The following is a 21,435-nucleotide window of genomic DNA, read 5'->3' as shown; positions in this document are numbered from 1 at the left end:
ATGAGAGCAATATAAATAACACATTATTCAACTTAGTACAGTACACAGGACCGGATTTAGACATGGGGAGTCCCTGAGCTATGGGAAGCTGTACAGACCCTATTTGGCAAGTGTTAACAGAAAATAAGGCTGTGTAACAACTGAACTTGGCAAGAATGCCGCCAAGATGCATAACAAACCCGTGAGGGTTTTAAAATGGCTGGCAAGCTTAAAAGGGAGAGTTTTGTGGTGATGAGAAGAAAAAGAGACACCCATTTTAGATTGTCTATGTATTATTTAAGCATTTTAGACTTATGACCATTTCGACTTACGACCTGGATTTGGGTCCCTAACCCCGTCGTAAGTCGGGGAGGAGCTGTACTATACAGTACAGTATTTAATCATGCTCAAAGGTCACAGATGTAGAACTACCAACCGTTCAGAAGCAGGTTGAGAAACGTTGCTCAGAGAACCTTGAATCACATCTACCCCATGGCTAGCAATACTTTTGAGGGAACTATACAGTGCAGTATATAGTATCTATAAGTAATGAAAATAATGTACTGTATATAGTACAACAAAGTTACGATTTGGAAAGCAAAAGTTAACAAACAAAAAAGAGGACAAATGAAGAGACAGTGTCCTTATTTGCTCCATAAAATGTACATGTAGGTTTAACAAATGATAGATTTTCCAGGATCATCAGTACAGTAGTTTTACAAACTACAATCACCAAAAACTGTGTGTGTGGTGAGGGTGCAGTGGTGCTGGTAGACACTTCTATAACAGTAATGTTTAAATTATCACATCATTTGTAGTCTGAATTACTGTATATATATATATATATATATATATATATATATATATATATATATATATATATATATATATATATATATATATATATATATATATATATATATATATATATATATATATATATATATGTGTGTGTAAAAAAGTACTTACCCAACAGAATATTTCTTGTGTCTCATCTCTGGTCTTCAAACCATAAGAGTTTCTATGAGTCCACAACCAGCCAAGGGGCTGATTAAAATTAGAAGTATCAGTTATCTGGTGGTGAGGGTGTTGGCTTGTATCAGTTATCTGGTGGTGAGGGTGTTGGCTTGTATCAGTTATCTGGTGGTGAGGGTGTTGGCTTGTATCAGTTATCTGGTGGTGAGGGTGTTGGCTTGTATCAGTTATCTGGTGGTGAGGGTGTTGGCTTCTGTCCACAATGAACACATCAGAAACAGCCTTAATTTGGTTTATCTTGTGTTGTTGCCATTCATGAGGAGCTTTGTTGCTGGAGTTCTTTATGTTCTTCCTAAACTTCAGTCCAAGAGAGCAGTTAAAATTGCTGGCATAATGCATTAACTCTGTCTTTCTTTTATAAATATCTCGCACAGTCTGTTCACCAATGCCATATTTCTGTGCAATAATAGTTACAGATATTCCACGGTCTCTGTCACATACAAGATTAAGTTTGTCTTCAATGGAAAGTGCTTTCCTGGCTCTCTTCACATGAGCTGAAGTTGAACCATTAACAACTAGTTTTCGGCTTGGAGCCATAGCATATTTATACAAAAAACTGTAATATAAAATTTCAATAGATAATGTTCACAGATCCATAACATTATAAACACCCTCCCCAGTACAACTCCACTCCCAGCAGATTTTTATATTTCACCCGTCTCAACACTTAAATTTGTGCCATGGTAAAGCAACAGTTTTACTTGCCACAAACACTAACACTGTATGCAAAACCAGGACTTAAGTCTGAATAATCATCAATACATTAAGGTTTTGCCCAATTTCACTGTGGCCAAGGTTTGATTCTCACTTGAGTTGGATGTAAGAAGGGAAATATCCAGTGTAATCCAACCAAACATGACAGGTACAATACATTATGAACAGTACTTAAGTTTCTTCCTGTACTAACTCTGGCACCTTGATGATCTGGCTATACAGGCCTAATGCCCTCACCAAGTACAGGACCCATACTAACTTAAACCAATAGGGGAAAATCCTTACATTATTGTTCTCATCCATCATCATTTCTGTTTGGAAGTTCAAATAATTGGTGGGCTCTTCAAGATTTTATTTATTCTTAATAAATACACACATACAATATCAGTTAATATTGTCCTACAAAACTGCAGTCATGGTATAATATGCAACTTATAATTGTTTTCTTCTCTCATATAATTCAACACCCCTCCCATCACACACTAGACCAGGGGTTCTCAAACTTTTTTCAACCAAGGACCCCTTATATACTATGACACATACAAATATTGTCAATACTCAAAGAATAAATCATAGACCAAAGCATTTGTTCATTTCAACCCAAATCCAAAATATCCTGCGAATTGGAAACGCCAAATCTCTCACAAACGTTAAACGCAATATTTCTCAAAAACTTTTCACGGACCCCAGTTTGAGAATCACTGCGCTAGATACTGTACTGGGTACTGTATATTTAGTACAGTATTGTGCAGGTGAATACTTACCCCTTCACAACATCAGTACTGCATGCAATCCTTACAATTTTGACCTACAAATATTTAATAAAAGTTTTATCTCCAAAATCAAATCAGACAGACATTACAATGGGTTCCGACAACCAAATTCTCTGATCACACCATTGAACAGTTCTTAATGCAACTATTGACGACTGTCGGTGGGATGACACATGGACATAAAATCACGGGGAGCACACAGACAAAGTGGATCCGTGCACTGCCAAGATATGCACCCATCTGTAATGCACTCGAGGCCTTCACATTACATCAGTTCATTTGGAAACATCTCAGTGAATGGATAAATCTGACCCTCATTGTTTTGTTACAATAGCTGGAGGCACACCCACCATCTGTCAGACATGTTGTTTTCCACTTCTCCTGGAGCTGTGGCTGGTGACTCTGTATACAGTACAGTGTATTGTGATGATGCTCTTCACACTTGTAAGAACTCAAGGAAAAAAAATGAGAAGTAAGACACAATTTGCAGTGACTGTCTGCCAAGTTACCCGTGTGAGGTACGATGTGTTGGGCCTGCCGGTGGAGGGGAGTCGGTGGCGTGACGGGCGTCCTCGAGAGAGTTGCCTACGGGCCAGCAAAGAGAGTACAATATTCTAGCTGGATTCCTGTATACGTGTACTGTACTCAAATAAAGTTACCGACGAACTTGGACTACTATTTACCAACCACACATTACTGTAGGTCACTTTATACTATGAAGAACACAATCAAAGTATTGTACATGAGGAGAATAAAGTTTTTATTCCTTCACTAATGGAAACTTTCCTTTAGTATGAATTAGCTCCACACCCACCATCAGTTGTCTCTGGATGGACAAATGTAAAAAACAAGTGACCATAACTCAGGGTGGTGTCTTCTGAAACATGGTGCCTCATTGACAAGATTATTATTATTTTTTGTTTTTAGTTGTGGTAATGGCTGTGATTGACCACCCAAAGGCCAACCAGGGAGTGTAGTACTGTGCCTTTAGTTAAATCAGTTCATAGTGTCATCAGTGACTGCAGAAGAGGTTGTAAATAACTTAAAGTGAAGAACAAATTGACAAGCTGAAGCTGGTAAGGCCCCATTACCAGCAGAAACCAAGTTGTATTATTGGTGCCACAGACTTTTATTTTTATTTTGTTTATATGCTTTCTCAAGGACTTAAACTGTGCCTATAATCCACCATTCATAGGGGCATACAGTGTACACAGTGATAGCACAAAGAGATATTTTCGTTGATGAGAACTGGAAATGAAAATATAAATAAATAATAGTTAAAAAAAGGGGGGGCTATCTAGATCGGCATTATATTTGCCGCTCAGAAGAAAGTTTTCTTTTTTGTGTGTGTGTGTTTCTAAAGGACTGAGTGGGCATATGATCCGTCATCCAAAGCAAAATACAGTGTACATAGGTATAGCACATAGATAACAACAACTTGTCGAGGAGAACTGAAAAAAAAGAAGACAAACTCAAACTGTACAGCAGTTGAGTGAGTAGTGCCCCTTGAGATGCTTATACACCTCAATCAGGTCACCCCTTGCCTGTCTGTAATACAAGCTAGGCAAGTTCAGGCGCTCCAATCTCTCAGGGTAGCTGAGGTGTCAAAGTGCAGGCACCAGTCTGGTGGCTCCTTGAACATTTTCAATCAACTGACAGTCCCTAGCATACAAGGACCAGACGATGTGACAGTACTGAACTCACATTCTGGTCGATTCTCCGCTTGTACAACAGTTCTACAACTCCTACAATATGTGGTTGGGGTACCTTCAGTAGTGTCCATTCTCAGCGGCTGCAGCATTTGCTCAATACACTGTGTTTTGCAGGGTGTGGTAAGAAATGTCATTGTTTACATAGCGCTCGCCTCTTCCCGGGTGGGAGGTAGAGCTGGTGCCTCCTCCTGGGTGGGAGGTAGAGTGGGTGGAGGGTGTACCACTGCCCCTCGGCTCAGCGCTGGTGCTCTCGGTGCCACTACCTCCCCTGGATATAACCCATGTACTGTACACCTGTCCCCGTTCAACCTCGACTCCTCTCTCCTCTGCTTCAAGCCTTACATGAGCTTCCTGTGCTGTTCCCTCTGTAATATCGTGCGATCTGGATGAATGAATACATTCCGAAATGTCTCGCTCCTTGCTAGGTTTTTTGCCTGCCGAATAACCTCCCATTTCTCCTCCTCACTCACTAGTGTGATTCTGAGGGGCGCTTGTCCTCATGCTTTTGTCCCAGCCTCCTCTCATCCTGAGGGGGGATGACAGCAGCTACCTACACCTAACCCGACCTTCACTTTACCATTTTTTTTTATAATTGTGGCAGACTCAGACAGGGTACAAGAAAACTACAGGGTAAAAATATACTAAACACATAAAATGATTTCAGTGAGGGTTAGCATTAGTCGATGTTATTAGCTGTTGTATACTGTACTGTCCACTTAGCCCAGTTATCCAGACACTCCAAAATATATTTTATGTGGCATATAAAGAGAAATGTATTGCTAGATCTTGTTATTAAAATAAAGAAAAAATAAAGCACATGGAGAAGACAGTATAAAGAAGTGGCTACCTAGCCAGGCATTTCTGGCCAAGCAGATTGGAGGCTATATACTGAACCCGGGAATTCCCGACCAGGATGACTGGAGGCTACATTGCCGGGAAACCAGTCGTGACGAGCTGGTGTGATTACCCATTTCTTGCAGTAATACGGGAATATGTGTGAAGCTAATTACCGGTAATTACTGTACATAACTCTTACTGGTATGTACAGTATGGAAGTAAATCAAACCACCATACTAAGATACTGTACATACAGTACAGGTATAGTGATATCTCCATTAGCTGGAATAATTGGTGCAGAGCACTTCCGGGAATGAGATATTTCCGGGTAACGAGACGACTCTCTCAAAGCCGGAAAAATATCCCTCATCCCCGGAATTTTCCGGGTACCAGGAAAATTTTCTCTGAATTTTCCGGAAAATGTGCCCCTCGGAAAAATTTTCCCAAAGCTGGAATTTTCCAGGGAAATTCCAGCTTTGGGAACAATTTTCAGAGAAAATTTCAATTCCAGCTATTGGAGAGTTCCGGGTTGAGAGAGTCCGGCTACCGGAGATAGTACAGGTACAGTACAGCACTTTGGATGACTTTGGGTAAAAATTTGTTTTTATCCCGATTTCCCCAATTGGTATGAGATATTTTTCTAACATATTTTTATGTTTTTAATTGATTCTGACATTCATTTCTTGCAAAACTGAACCGTTTTTTATTTTTATGGGGAATTGAAAAACACCCAAAAATAGCTCATTTCCACAAGAAAAGATGTCAGAATTGACTAAAAAACATCAAAATACACCAGAAAAATTATTTTTCATACCACAAGAGGCTAACCTCCTAATGCCTTGTACAGCCCCTTTCACTAGTGCATTACAGGGGCTGGTCATATACACATTCCACAAATCATTACATTGAGATGTTTTAATATTGTTTTACTTTGATTTCATACAGTTATGTTTTCTACTGCTAGTTCCTTCTGTCGAACGTAAAGAAACACAGGGCTGCCGCACTGTACAAAACCTGACGAGCCTCTGTAAAAGCACTAATGAAGGAGACTGTACTTATCCAAAGGGGTGGGGGAAACCTAACCTTCTACCTAACTTACCATTGCCATGTACCAATCCAGGGGCTTCTAGTGATAATGGTAAAAATCCAAAATACCTATTATGATAAAAACGAATATTAACCTGACTTAGTACTCAAGCTAATAATGAATATTGCTGCAGTTATATACTGTCTTGAATTATGTAGTGTATTGCAAATCCTTAACTAAAAATACAGTACTCTTATATAATGAGACATTTACACTAAAGCTGATTACTATATACTGTGGCTACATAATATTATACCCACCTGTTTTCTGTCATCAGCATCAAACTTTCTCTGTTGTAGACAATGGTGGTTGAGGTTGTGATTATGTTCCTCCTCCAGGTTCACCAGCTCCAGCTTCTGACCATCTTTTGTAGTTCTAAATCTCATCAAAAATGAACAATCTTGTCGATAAGAGCTGGCATTTGGTCTTTGACCGGTTGACTGAGACTTATAATTTCTGCCACCATAAACACAACTATAAGAAACTTCATAATATACGAGTTCATCCTTGAAACACCTCTTAGGATACTTCTTCTTCGTTGTTTCAATTTTTCTAGAATCTCTCTTCCACAACTGAACACATTTTGTTCTCTGATATTCTTCAACTAAATTCTCAACAACTTGCCATGTATCAAACTTTGCACCTTTGGATAAGTTATCCATTGTAATCTATACACTAACATACACAAATAAACCAAAAGAAATAAATTGGTGAAAACTTAAATTGATCCACAATTTAATAATTCACATTTAAAATGACGATAACTTAAATTATATTATTTCTTTCAATACATACACCTATGGTGCAATGCTAGAATGACACATACAGTAATTAGTGGAGAATATGATCGCCAAGCACAACAGCTCATCACAACTGGTTTCCCAGTTAGTAGCCTCCAGTCTGCCTGGCCAGGAATTCCCATCAATCATAAAAGTTTTGCCTCGCATGGATTTGAACTTGAGACGAGATAACCTGCTTGGTACAGTAATTGTAAAGCGTGAGAATAATCAACACGGGCCGGCACTGACTACAGGGGGTCCTCATTATAAGTGGTCAAATAATTGTGGACCTACACGTAAAAAGTCCCCGCAGTTAATAGGAGTATAAGCCTGAAATCAGTCAATGTTTGGGAGCACAAGCATTTCAGCCATTGAAATTCCTGCCTGCCTCTTAAAGGTCATCCTTCTCACCTGCACTATGCATGCTCAGTACGAATCACCTGTGTCCACAGGCTTTATTTTGAAGTGCTCCAAGAACTATAATTATCAACTTTATTGTGTCTTTGGTGACATTGGTGGACTATTTTTGTTGCCATCAGTTCCAAACCAAAGCAAGGTGGTGAACGTGTCTCAATGAACCACTATCACTGAAATGAGTGTGAGGGTAGGTAGCTTGTGCTGTATCAACACACTGACCACAAACGACTTTAAGTACAGTACAGTACCTTAAATAAGTTACAAAGTTAAATAATTTCATAAAATAATGTGTAATAAAATGTTAAACAAGTGTTTCTAAGGTACAATATATATATATATATATATATATATATATATATATATATATATATATATATATATATATATATATATATATATATATATATATATATATATATATATATATATATATATATATATATATATATATATATATATATATATATATATATATATATATATATATATATTCAACCTAAACTACGGTCCCACTTTACGCGTTTCCACGTTTACGCGGTACCCTGTCGAACACGGAATGCTCACTTTCCGCGGTGTGTGTACCCTTTTACGCGGAGAGCGGCGCGAGCAGGGTGCACACAAGGTCGCCCAGTCATCAAAACATTACCGAGTTCTTCACCCGCCACCCACCACAGCCGGCCCAAGTCAGTGATAGTGATAATGATAGTGAGGATGTGGACTTATATGGACTTTGAGAGGTTTGACAAAGAGGCCCTGCAAGCCTCTGTGGTAGATAGTGATACAAGTGATACAGGTGAGGGCCAATAATCTGCCCTCTGCCTCGGAACCAACCCCCCCTCCCCGTGTGCCCAGCCATCTTTTCTACTAATGTAAGTGTTAAAAAACCTAATATTATTGATATTTCTCTTAATTATTAATTGTGTGTACATACCATCATAAAATTAAGAAGTTATTTTTACTACAACATAGGTATTGTCTGAAAAAGTGGAGTTTGGGGGTCGGCCCGGTCTCTATTTCAATTAATCCCATATGTTATGTTGTTCACTTTACGCGGGCCGCCGTGGTTTCAATTGACCGCGTAAAGCGAGGGTTGACTGTATATATATATAGTTTTTTGTTTTGTTTATTGTTTTTTTTGCAAAATTGGTGTTTTTGCAAATTATCTGGTTAATTTGCAAAGAAACCAAAATAATAGTAATTTTACAAAATGACCATAAATGTTTGATCATTTTGCAAAAACACAAAAAAATCGGCCACTTTGCAAAATCACCAATAATCATGTCGGTGTATTTGCAAAATTTCCCATTATTCCCTGTATTTTACTGATCATTATTCCTAGTGATCTGCCTTAAAACTTTAACTGAGTTCTATCAAACCTAGAAAACATAATTAAACCAATCTAACCTGACCTAACATAAGGGGGTACTATTTGTACCATACATAACACTAGCTTCATTAATGACTGCAGCAGATATCAAAATTTATCACAAAATTAGATGAATGTAGTAGTATCTTATTTACCTGGCACTGTGAAGTCATGCTACTGGAGATGATTGGCTTCACAACCAAAGACTTCCCGACACTGGTTTTCTTCAGTTGACATTCTTCACAGGTACAGCCTTATTTGAGCAATAGTAATGTTTGCATATTTTTCACTGGTTGCTTTATAAAGGGTATTCCTTCCTACATGCCCATTAGCAAGATGAGCAGTTTGGATGGTATCAAACAGAGCTTCCGCACACACATATTGAAGTGCAGTCCCTTTTTTAATAAGCTTTTGCACTGTGGTCCCTTCAACTGATATTTCCATAACTGCATACTTGTTTAACAGGCGATAGTCCATCTGAGTCCTCTTCACCTCAGGTTTTTCAAGTTCCATCAGGCGATCAACATTGCTCTCGTACTCCCTCCTTGGCAACAAGCTTGATGCATTATACGATTTTTCTTTCTCTGCTTGAGCCAACACTAAATCAAACCTCTCCTTCCTTCCATCCATAGCTGGTCACACTGCTGATCCTCTGTTGGTCACGATGAAAGCCCAGCTGAGGCACGAATGCTTACCCTGGTGTAGCAGAGGTCACCTTACCGCCTCGCTACTACCTCGGGATTGGCTAATCTAGAGTGGTGTGACCCCAAGTTATGAACAGTGTTTAAATTGATGAACAAGGTATTTTTAAGGTCTGAGTGACAGTAGCTCTCACCTGTTTGGAGATTTTGCAAATACACCAATATTATTACAGGTGATTATGCAAATTGGCCGATTTTTTGAGTGTTTGTAAAATGAATATTCTTTTGGTGTCTTTGCAAATTGACCAGATAATTTACAAAAGCACCGATTTCACAAAACACACACACATATATATATATATATATATATATATATATATATATATATATATATATATATATATATATATATATATATATATATATATATATATATATATATATATATATATATATATATATATATATATATATATATATATATATATATATATATATATATATATATATATATATATATATATATACCAAATTAAACTTCATGGGTGTCACTTACAATGTAATGGTCCAAATTAGACTCTATTCCTATTAATTCTTATGGTAATTAACTCCCCTTAATAAGTGGTTTTTTCTGGTCCCCTGTACAGTATGCTCACATAAACCTAAAGAACCAAACCTTATGACTCTCACATATAAGGTTACATGACTTTTCTCACTTAACATCTCGACTACATGGCCGCAGGGAATTCCCGAGCTACACCCAAAATACTGTATTTTGTTGATTTACCTGCAAAAGTGTTGTAAAGTAGACTGTATTACCATTAGCATCTATAAACCACTAGGTGTATGCACACAGTAATTCACAGTGAGAATGGTTAGAATCATATTTCCCACACAGCAGCAACTCTGTACAGTTATCAGTCACACTTTTAAAATGATTGAACAATTTAAAAATTCTTGGTCTCATTTTAAATCATGATGAAATTTAAGGTAAAGGTTGAGCAAATGGCTAACACCAGAAAGAGTTGTTTGATAAGTTCATTTTTTCCACAGATGTTCTTTGGATGATAGAAGGTAAGAAAAACAATATGGCAATGCACAGAACCTAATAGAGCCTGACTTAATCAAAGAAAGTTTCCTAACCAAACCTAACTTCCTAATTGCCCCCCTGCATATTAAGTACTGTAAGAAGAACTTACTTTTATATCTGGTACCAATAAAAGCAGCTGGGTTATTTCACTGAAACAAACAAATTAAAAGCAGATGACAACAGCCACAACATGCGCCGACCAGGAAGAATTTTTGCCAGAATATTTACGGTAAATAATTTTCCTGCATACAAAGTACGTAGACATCATTTTAGTATCATTTGATCAGTTTTTCCTGTTTTTTATTCCACAATTTCCTTCATCCTTCATGTGTTGCCCACTACAGGTGACTTATGATCGTAGATAAAGAAAAAATAAAATAAATATTTTAAATTAAAATAAAACGTTGTTATATCATTTTTATTACTATCGTTAATTTATCAGGCCACCGCTCACCCCCCGTTAAGAAGGTTAGATCAGGTTTTGACATTTCTCTGGGTTATTATTTAGACGTTGCCAACACCTACTTTTATATAGTCTTATAAGGAGAAAGAAAAACAATTTAAATAATTTATTCTATAATGTTTCCGTCGGAAATTTTAATTTTTCTAGTATTTTAACCAATAAAGTTAAATACAATATTAGTTGTTCAAAGTGGGCAACACTAACACATTCTAAAAACACCATCACCTACTAAACACCGAAAACATGAATAAGGTAAAAAATTTAGTTTTCGGATTTTTAAATGTTAGGAAACATTAAGTCAGGTTTTCAAAGGTTTGTTTAGTGTTTTATAGTATTTTACCCCACATTTTCCCTCTACTTCAAAGCTCTGCCCACTTTAAATAAGTAATGTACGGTACTATATATTGTTGGTGATTGTATCAGCTAAAATACTTGATAAAATATAAATTTCCAATGGAAATGCTATAGAATAAATTAATTTAAATTTTTTCTCTTTCTCCCTATTAGCTAATTAATGGTTGTCCCTCGTGTAACGAGTTGCATGACCCAGTATCAAGGAAAAGTTCAAGAAGACCGGACAACTCGCCAACTGCACTGACTAATCATTGCCCCAGAATAAGATCCCCAAATCGATTAATATCCAGGTCTCCAATTAAGAATCGGTAGACAGAGGAAAATGGCGTAAAGAAACTTTCCCATAATTTCACCCTGTCCGAGGATCGAACACGGGTCCGCTCGCTTGTGAGGCGAGCATGCTGACCATTACACCACAGGTCTCCCTATACTACTGTAAAACTCAATATATAAGTAGGTGTTGGCAGCTCCTAAATATTTACCTTTCTCTGCATTCATCATTAGTGTTTGTCATGTTTTTCGCTATTCCTTTAAACCTTGCCCACCAACAAGTGATTAATGAACGGAGGGTAGTCGAAGAAGTCGCTTCTTTTAAAATAATAACCACTATAATGATAAGAACATATTGTGAATTTTTTTACATCCGTAAACTTTTTCTGATGGCAGCGGTGTTCTCATACATTACCTTAAATCATCCAAACAACAGCTGTGGAAAAGATGAATCGTAGTGGATACTTTGCCGTGACTGGCTGAGTCCCTACTATTTTACCATGAGTGCACTCAGATTGGCTAAATACTTTCTGTTTAATATGATGGGGGACTTGCCACCCAGGTAGGAAGTTAGGTAAGGTTAGGTTGGTTTCTTTGATTGGTTGGGTCAGGTTCTAGTAAATGTAGCCTTTTTTATAATGATAAATTTCCATGCATTACAGAAATATGGTTAGGTATGTTTACAGCTACACAGCGATCTGACTCACGGCAAAATAAATGCCAAATGCCATCGGTCATGGTCAAATATAGTTCTCTCTTTGTTCGCTGGTAACAGACGATTAGCCAATCAGAGCGCACTTACAGTAAAATAGCGTTAGTAGGAACCGAGCCAGTCACGGCAAAATATCCACTGTTAAAATGTATACACTCGAACAACTCCTCGTGGTGTTAGTCGTCTGTTCCACTATTAACAAATAGTGGTTTAGACACTTTTTTTTTGAGACGATTCCCACGCAAATTACTTAAAATTACCTAACCTAACCTCCTAGATCCCCCGGTATATTTAAGTCATTTGCGAGAAAACGTCATAGAAGAAAAGTGTCTAAACATTGTCAAAACCATCGACAAAACACATTGCTCAACAAAAAATTCAGGGAGCCACGAATTACCCAAAAGTACCCAAAAGTATTGCGAATCAGGGTAAAATCTTAACGAATATCTGTTATACACACAAAACATGTTTAATAATATTTTTAGTGTAATTTTGTAAAAATAATTTGTAAGATGAAATAATAAACAGCGAAAAACTTTCAGTATTGGCGAACACTAAATTCCAAAGAGTTCATGAACAAGGGAGATAACTCAGATCCATCTTGATGCACTTCGCTAACCTAACCTAACCTAACCTAACGAAAAGTAAATCCTACGGCTATGTTAAATACCCCAATGTAACAAAACATCGGTAATTATATCTCCATTTTGGATAGGTGAGTCTTTGGAATTTAGCATTTTTCGCTGTTTATTATTTCATTATTTTGACTACATTTCAATGAAAACATTATTTATCAGGTTTTATTGATGTAAAACATATTCGTTAAGATTTTACCCTGATTTAATATACTTTTGGGTGCATTTGGGTAATTCGTTGGACCGAAAAATTCATGGTTGTCCACTTGTAAAAAATTACCTAATCTTCTAAATAACACAAGATTTCAAAATCGTGTTGCACAAATCTATTAAAGTCCTGGACCTGTAACTCTCCCTGAGGTGACCATAATACCTGTGCTGGTCAGGCTTCATACTGCACTTATTAACACCAATGTCCTGTACACGATGTCATTCAATAAACACAAACTCGACATCAAGTGACTGTGATAATTTTTTATTTTTTTATACTATTTTTCATTAGCATAATTTTCTGTAAAACAAATACTGTGCTGTCAACATGAACCTCCTCAAGGAAGTGTTATTTACAAAACTTGGCAATTGTTTTACACTGCTTTATATCTCAAGTTCAATATAAAGACAACCACCTAGAGCTCTCGAGGTCTGAGAAGGTTGTCAGGGAACACACACACACACACACCACTGGTCCACTGTACTGTACACACAACAATTTGATCAACACAAACACAGCTTTAACTCAACAGCCTCCTCATTGGTCAACCATTAGCCAATGCCACGGTACCTCTCAAACATGTGACTGAATTGGGTTTTTTTCTTTTAATTATTTTTTTGCGAGTTTACGCTATTGACTTATTGCCAAGCTTCCATGTTTACTGATTCACATTTCTCTTACTTGCAGCTGTAGCGCGCTGGTCCCGGACTACAGTATTGTGCTACGGGTTCAGTCACAGCTAAGGTTAAATCGTCATGGTTATCCCGTGGCCGTGTGACCCTGTTAAACCTGACAGGAAGGGCGAATCCACAGGGGGGTCCAGGAGACCCGGACCCCCTTTTCACTAGAAAATTCCAGTACTTTTTTTTAATACAGTATTGTACTCAGGTATTTTTGTATAGTAAAAAGTATTTACGATTGACTTCAGAATATCCCCTAATATCAAGTGCGCATGGCTTCAAATTGTCCACGATATTGGTCAGGTTTCAAAAAACTTTAGGGGGGGGCTTATAGCTCCCTCCTCCCAAATGGGTGGGCTCGCTACACTCGCCATGTTTGTCCACCCACAACTTCTTGGACCCCCTTTTTAATATTCCTGGATCCGCCCCTGGACAGGTTTTCTCCGGTACTCCGGTTTCCTCCTGTACTAATAGTAGACAATGAAGGGTCGTGTCAAGTCACAAAAAACAGACCACTAGTTAGCTTGCAAATTGCGACATAAATAAAAATAATAAATGCCTACAAGACACATATACGCGTTCCACATTAGAGCTACAGTACTATGCAGGAACGTAGGAACCACATATACACAACATACAAAAAACAAGAAAATACAAGCAGCAGTACATTCAGTGAACACCGACCTGCACCTCGGGCAACACCAGCTGGAGACGAAATGGGGAAGGTTAAGACACTGTGTACTATAAGTAACATAAAATACCAAAGTACTTTATCACTATATTCAAATCTCAAATTCCCAATCCAAAAAGTCCCTGAGATGTTCCCCGGAAAACTAAGGGTCACATTGAGAAGGATATTATACAGTGAGACCATACAAAAGCTTATTCACCTTGCACAGGATATTAGAGGTGCCCAATAAACTTGCCACCGAGCTGACTCTGAAATATGAACCTACCAAACATCACATGTTTAGTAAGGGTACTCAGGTTTCCTCCTCCACTAACAATGGACAATAAAGGTCAAACTGCAGAATGATAACTAAGAAATTAATATTTAAAGTATCCCCTTTACACGCTTGGCTCAGCACCTGTAGATGGAGTAAGAAAGGAGAATGTACTCATTCCAAATATTTTTTTTTTACTTACTTTTATTCTCTTTAACACTGATCGGTTCGTTAGCCGCTTGGGCGGTCGGTCACGTCTCTGATACGCACCGTTGGCAAGCACTGGGCATGAACTGGCTCCTGAATATACCAGAACCTGCTTCAGTGTTGGTCAAGTCTGGCCTGGAATAAGCTCACACTCGGTGCCATCACAAATCTGGTAGATTGTTCCAAGAGTTTACAACTAACACTCCGAAAAAGTTTGCCCTCACAGTTTTCTGGACCTGCGGCTTTCTAATTAAAAACAAAAAATAATCGCTTTTAATTTGGAACAAGTTCTGTAAAATGTCCAAGGTGTGTTGGCATATGAAAGAGGAATATATATATATATTGTACTGTATAATATGACAGGAAATAGATGAGGTGGTCAGCGGGTAACGCGCGTAAAGCTGCCCTACACGGTTAATATTATTGATACAATATATTGACTTATTATTATTGGGCAATTTGCACACCCCTACATGACCTAATGTTATCGCACAGAAATCTGTCAGTACGAAACCTACGCTCATAGGGGCAACATGGCATGTAGTCTCAAAAAAGTATTTGCCAGGGTGGATCCGAAGACTTCCGAAATGTTACAAGCAACTCGTGATGTCCTGGGAGGGTCGGTATGCGCCTTCCCTGGGTGGGGGGAATCGAGGCTCCCTTTAGGCCCCTTGTATTATATACTGTATATACATAATGCGTGGCTCTGTGGCAGACTGATTCTACTGCATCTGGTAACCGAACATCACATTAATTACGGCGAAATAAATACACATTGCATTACTTATGTTATACCAACGTAAATGCGTCCCAATATCATCCGGGGTCTCATAAGTTTCACACAGCGTGGACAGATGCTCTTTGTGGTACTGTACACTCGTTGTATTAACTTTTTGTGTTCAGAAAAAAGGAAAAGAAAAACGTGGGTGCGTGAAACATTGGTACATAAAAGATAACCAATATAGCCTTGCATTGATTTTCTTTGTCATATCATCTTGTTCGACCTCTGAGTATTTTCTCTATATTCATTCATGAACGTCTACTATACATAATATTGCCTCGCCAATATGTCAAGAGTTTAAAGCCTCGGACGCGTGATTTTTTTTCCTGAGGGTTTCCGTCATTTTGAACAAGCAGCACCGTAAGAAAGAAAGAAGAAACAATCATTCATGCTTGGCTTAATATTGCATATCCTAACGTGATAGATAATAATACAAACAAATAATAACCTAACCTAATCTAACCTAGCCAGCGTGATCAAGATAGAACGAATTCTTGCAGCCACCAGCTGATTATACAGTGGAGCCGCGCTTCAAACACTGCGACGGTGCCGCTTGTTCAAAATGACAGAAGCCTTCAGGAAAAAAAATCGTGGCCCCGGACACACGTGAGAAAGGTGTTATCCAGTGTGACCCTAAAATACATCAAAGGTTCCCCAATCCCGGTTTCCTCCTGTACTCGGCTATTACGCTGATAAGTGACGAAAAATAGTACTTTATATATTCCAGTTAGTGAAAATAATTTGAGAATTAGTCACTGAATATAATGGACGAGTTGACGATCGGAATTTTTTCCTAAGCTGGCAGGTCAATGGGTAAAGAAAACACTTAAATTCACTTACCACTATTATCCCCATCCCTAAGCCGGGAGATCCTGGGAAATATCGACCCATTAGTCTTACCTCCTGTGTTTGCAAGATGGTGGAGAGGATACTCCATCGTCGCCTTCTTCACACCATAGGCGGCTTCCACAACTCCCTCAATGGTTTCATACAACATCGCAGCACAGCACACTCCATTGCTTCCTTTTATTGCAATCAGACTGCCCGCATCTCCGTCTTCCTTGATACGGCTCAGCCTGCCCTCATTTTAGCTGAACTTGCGCGGTTAGGGGTTAAAGGGAGACTTCTACAATGGATCGCCTCTTACCTCACTGGACGTCAGGCCCGGGTTCGCGTTGAAGGCTCTATATCTCCTGTTCAAGAAATGAACCTCGGCACCCCTCAAGGTGGAGTCCTGAGTCCCACCTTGTTTAACACTCTCATGCACTCCACTGCATCTCTCCCGTGGCCGACAGAAGTTGTCCACTCAGGATATGCCGACGATGTCCTCCTCCAAGCCCCTGACTACCTCAGCATGCAGGAAGCACTTGATCTGGTCTCCAGAGAGTGTGATTCACTTGGTTTCCTTCTTTCAACTGCGAAAACAAAAGCCATGTGGCACGGTCGTGTTGTACCTCCACCCCTTCTCTTATCAGGAACGCCCTTGGGCTGGGTTAATGAGACAAAATACCTGGGTGTGTATGTAACTCGCACACGTTGTCAGATCCCTGAAGTCCGCTATCTTCGAGACATATGCTTTCGGCGTCTCGCTCCCCTCTCTACCATGTGCAGGGGTTCCCTTGGTGCCACCATCCCTGTACTTCTCACCATGTACAAGTCCTTTGTCCGTTCCTGTGTCGACTACGCCGCCCCTGCCCTCGTCAACATTAGTCGGACTGCTGTCAACCGTCTCGAAGTTATCCAGAGGAAAGCTGCTCGTATCATCCTTGGGGCTCCTCAGTGGACACGCTCTACTTCTCTATATACCGAACTTGGTCTTTCCCCCTTACAGGATCGTGTCCAGGAGTTTTACCTAAAAACTGCCGTTTCCATTCTACGGGATCCTCGGGGCAACTATGTCCAAGCCAACGTGACTCCTGCTGTCCGAGGCCGACCTCCATCTAGAAGACAGTGGCGAGGGTCACTCATCCGAGCCCTTCAGGAACACGACCTCCTGCCTGATATTGTTGTCACCCCTGCTGTTGGTTCGTCTCCTTCTCCCTGGCTGGATTTTCAACCTGAAGTGATTGCCCTCGGTGGACCGCTCCCGAAATCCCAGGTGAACCCTGTTATTCTCTGCAAATACCACCTCTCCAGGATCGCCCACTGGTCCCCAGGTAGGGTCGTCCTCTACACTGATGGTTCTGTTGACCCCGCTACAGGTAGGGCCGGGGCTGGTGTCTACATCTCCCGTCCTGATGCCCCTGAGCCTATCAAACTGTCTCTCAGAGTTTCTGACGGGGCATCCTCCACTCAGGCTGAACTAATAGCCCTCCTTGCTGCCCTTCTCGCTGAGGAAGAAGCAGATGGTTTCTGCCCCTTGCTTGTCTACTGCAATTCCAGGTCTGCTCTCGACGGGATCGCATTTGGATCAGGGGAAAATAAGGACCTCATCCTCCGAATACGAGGATTAACATCCACACTTCAGGATGCAGGCCGTCCTGTGACATTCCTATGGATACCCAGTCATGTCGGTATCTTGGGGAATGAGGCGGCAGATGGCCTTGCCAAGACTGGCTGCAACAAGGCCACACCTGACTACGTTGTTCCTCGAACACTTTTACAGCTTAGGACCCAAATTCGCTGCAAACAGAGAGAAGCTCGGGAAGCAGCCATCCCCCTGGACTCCCCAACCCACCTGGTACGATGTCCTCTATAAACTTCCTGACCTCTCGTACGTCTATGGGAAAGGGTCGCGGAAAGGGGACGTGATTGCTGCCAGTATCATCATTGGGTATGACTTTGCTTGGGAGATTGGTATCCCCGCATCCCCTGAGCAACGCTCTTGTGCATTATGCAGAAGACCCGACAGCAGCACCCTTATCCACTACCTCCTAAGATGTCCCCACACACAACGCTTCCGTGACGCCTGCTGGACACCACTCCACGACCCCCTGACGGAGACACGATGATCCTCCCCATACTGGCCAGATATTTTGTAAATAACATTGATTATGTGTTAAAGGAATACCCTTCCTTCCTATCAAGGAATAAACAATTGAAATTGAAATTGAATTAAATTCACTATGGAACAAGAAAATACAGATCACAGGTTAGGTTAGGGTATGATGAGTTACAAGGTTAGCTTAAATACAACGGTAAGGGGGGGGGGGCGTAGTAACTTAAAACTAGTGATTTCCGGTAGAAATGGTCAAAATCGTCCATAACACATCGTGAACCATCAGAAAAAAAACATAGTCTGCATGTCTAAGTACAGGGATGACCAAAACTAAAAATTTACCCAATATAGCCTAACTCGAATCTAAACATCAAAACGCTTATGGTAGTTAAAGTAAAATTTTACCCATTAATTAATATGAATGATGATATATCCCAGTGGTTCATTAGTGAATCACCAAAACAATAACCACTGTTATCATGTTTACCTAGCAGACCAACACTGGAGCGGGTTCAGGTACATTCAGGAGCCGGTGCATGCCCAGTACTTGCCAACAGTGCATAACAGAGACGTGACCGATCGCCCAAGCGGCTAACGAACCGATCATTTGGTGAAGAGGATAAAACAAAGGAAAAGTAATCAGAGACGTGACCGATAGCCCAAGCTTCTAACGAGTCGATCAGTGGTGAAGAGGATAAAAGTAAAGTAAAAGTTTCAGGCATCAAAACAAAGTCCAGACAATGTCATTACTTCTAAATTTACTCGTATCTCCATCTAGTACTGATATACTCTGTAAATACACTGAAAAAAAAGAGAGAAAGTCTACCAGGTGAGAGTACATGACAGCTGAGCTGGTGTGAACATGGGAGTTTTTTTGTCCAAAAGAATTTAAGAATGGAGGAAACTGCAGCAGGCCAGACTGGGCAGTTCCATTTACACCCAACCCCTATCTCTTATATATCCATCCAACCTGTGTTTGAAGCTGCTCCTCATGGCACATTTCTTCACTTACGAAATGTCCATGACTTAAACCATAAAAAAAACACCCTTAAAACTTAGCTGAACCTGGCATTTGGGGTCTGAAGAGGCCATCCTTTCTACTACCAACGAATGCAGCCCAGCGGTGTTTGAAACTCGTAACGTCATTGCAAATGGCGGCCCTGTTTCTAGAGAAATAAAGTTATCTCTACTATTATAGCAGGACTTTAAACCTTTATTACAAATTATATATACCGCATCACTCTACGAACGTGGCAGAGTGTATTTGTTGCTGAAGCACAGTAATAACATAACAACAAAAGCTGCATAATGTTTACTTTGCTATAGCTATCATTGGTTGAATCGAATTATTGTTTGTATACTCGCACTGTCTATACAGTACATATACTTTTACCTACTTTTATCCTCTTTACCACTGATCGGCTCGTTAGCCGCCCGGGCGATCGGTCACGTCTCTGTTACGCACTGTTGGCAAGTACTGGGCATGCACCGGCTCCTGAATGTACCTGAACCTGCTCCAGTGTTGGTCAAGTCTTGTCTTGAAAGAGCTCACACTCGGTTCCGTCACAACACTTTCTGGTAGATTGTTCCAAGAGTTCACAACTCTCTCTCCGAAAAAGTTTGCCCTCACAGTTTTCTGGACTTGCGGCTTCTTCTATCTTGAGCTGTGACCCCTTGTGGGGCGAGGGTCCGCCAGCTCCAAGTAAGGACACTCAACTGAGTAGTACCCCTTGAGATGCTTATACACCTCAACTAGGTCACCCCTTGCCCGTCTGTAGTATAAGCTAGGCAAGTTCAGGCGCTCCAATCTCTCAGGGTAGCTGAGGTGCCGAAGTGCAGGCACCAGTCTGGTGGCCCTCCTTTGAACATTTTCAACCAACTGACAGTCCCTAGCATATCTCGAGGACCAGACCGGGTGACAGTTCTCCAGATGGGGAAGCACTTCACTCTTGAAGATCGTAACGAGGGACGGACCGTCTAGATATCTGAACGACCTTCTTATAAGACACAATAATTTATTTGCCTGATTTACCTTCTTCTCGCAATGGCCCGAGAACTTCAGCTCATTGTCAACATACACACCGAGGTCCATCTCACATTCAGTCTCAAATAGTGCAGTTTCTTCATTCCGTTGGGACATATGATACGCCTCCTTACCGTTGGCACGCCCCAGGTGCATCCTCTTACACTTCGTGACAGAATCTCAGCAGCCATTTCTTCGACCATTCTTGGAGCCCACAGAGGTTCTTCTGCAGCTCTTCACAGTCCGCTTGGTTCTTGATTTCCCGAAATAACTTGGCGTCATCGACAAACATTTGTATGGAGGAGTGTACAACGTCAGGCATGTCATTTATGAAACAAACAAACAACAGTGGGCCCAATACACTGCCCTGTGGTACCCCGCTTGTGACAGGTACGGATGATGATTTCGTGCCATTAAATCACCACACACTGCTTGCAGTCATGTAGAAAGTCTTCTATCCAAGCTAGGACATTTCCCCGAATTCCGTACCCTTCCAGTTTGATTTTCAGCCTTTTGTGGGGTACACTGTCGAAAGCCTTGGCAGAATCTCGGTAAATATTGTCGATATTACCACCCTGTTCCATAATATGGGTCCAAATATCCAAAACCTTGAGCAATTGTGTTAAGCAGGAGCGCCCCGGCATAAAACCGTGTTGGCAATCCTTTCCAAGATTGTTTCGGATTAGATGTTCCATTGCGGCATCTCTGATAATACTCTCAAGTACTTTACATATTATGCTGGCCAGGCTCACCGGTCTAAAGTTGTTCGTGGAGTGACGATCGCCCT

General features: G+C 40.2%; 1 protein-coding gene across 1 annotated transcript in view; it reads right to left on the bottom strand.

Moving 5' to 3' along the window:
• The window catches only part of LOC121855814 (zinc finger and BTB domain-containing protein 17-like), a 141,118-nt gene extending 127,574 nt beyond the window's left edge, over positions 1-13,544 (bottom strand). Inside the window, exons 1-2 of the mRNA XM_042350932.1 lie at positions 13,491-13,544; positions 949-1,570 (exon numbers count right to left, since the gene is read on the bottom strand). Of these exons, the coding sequence (XP_042206866.1) occupies positions 949-1,551 (603 nt within the window). The 5' untranslated portion in view covers positions 1,552-1,570; positions 13,491-13,544. The remainder of the gene's footprint in view (positions 1-948; positions 1,571-13,490) is intronic.
• Between the last annotated feature and the right edge of the window lie 7,891 nt (positions 13,545-21,435).

The sequence above is a fragment of the Homarus americanus genome, unplaced genomic scaffold (genome assembly GCF_018991925.1).
Source record: "Homarus americanus isolate GMGI-L3 unplaced genomic scaffold, GMGI_Hamer_2.0 scaffold14072, whole genome shotgun sequence".
Taxonomy (NCBI): Eukaryota; Metazoa; Arthropoda; class Malacostraca; order Decapoda; family Nephropidae; genus Homarus; species Homarus americanus.
Note: the sequence above shows the minus strand (reverse complement) of the source record. Positions and strands in the feature narration are given on the sequence as shown.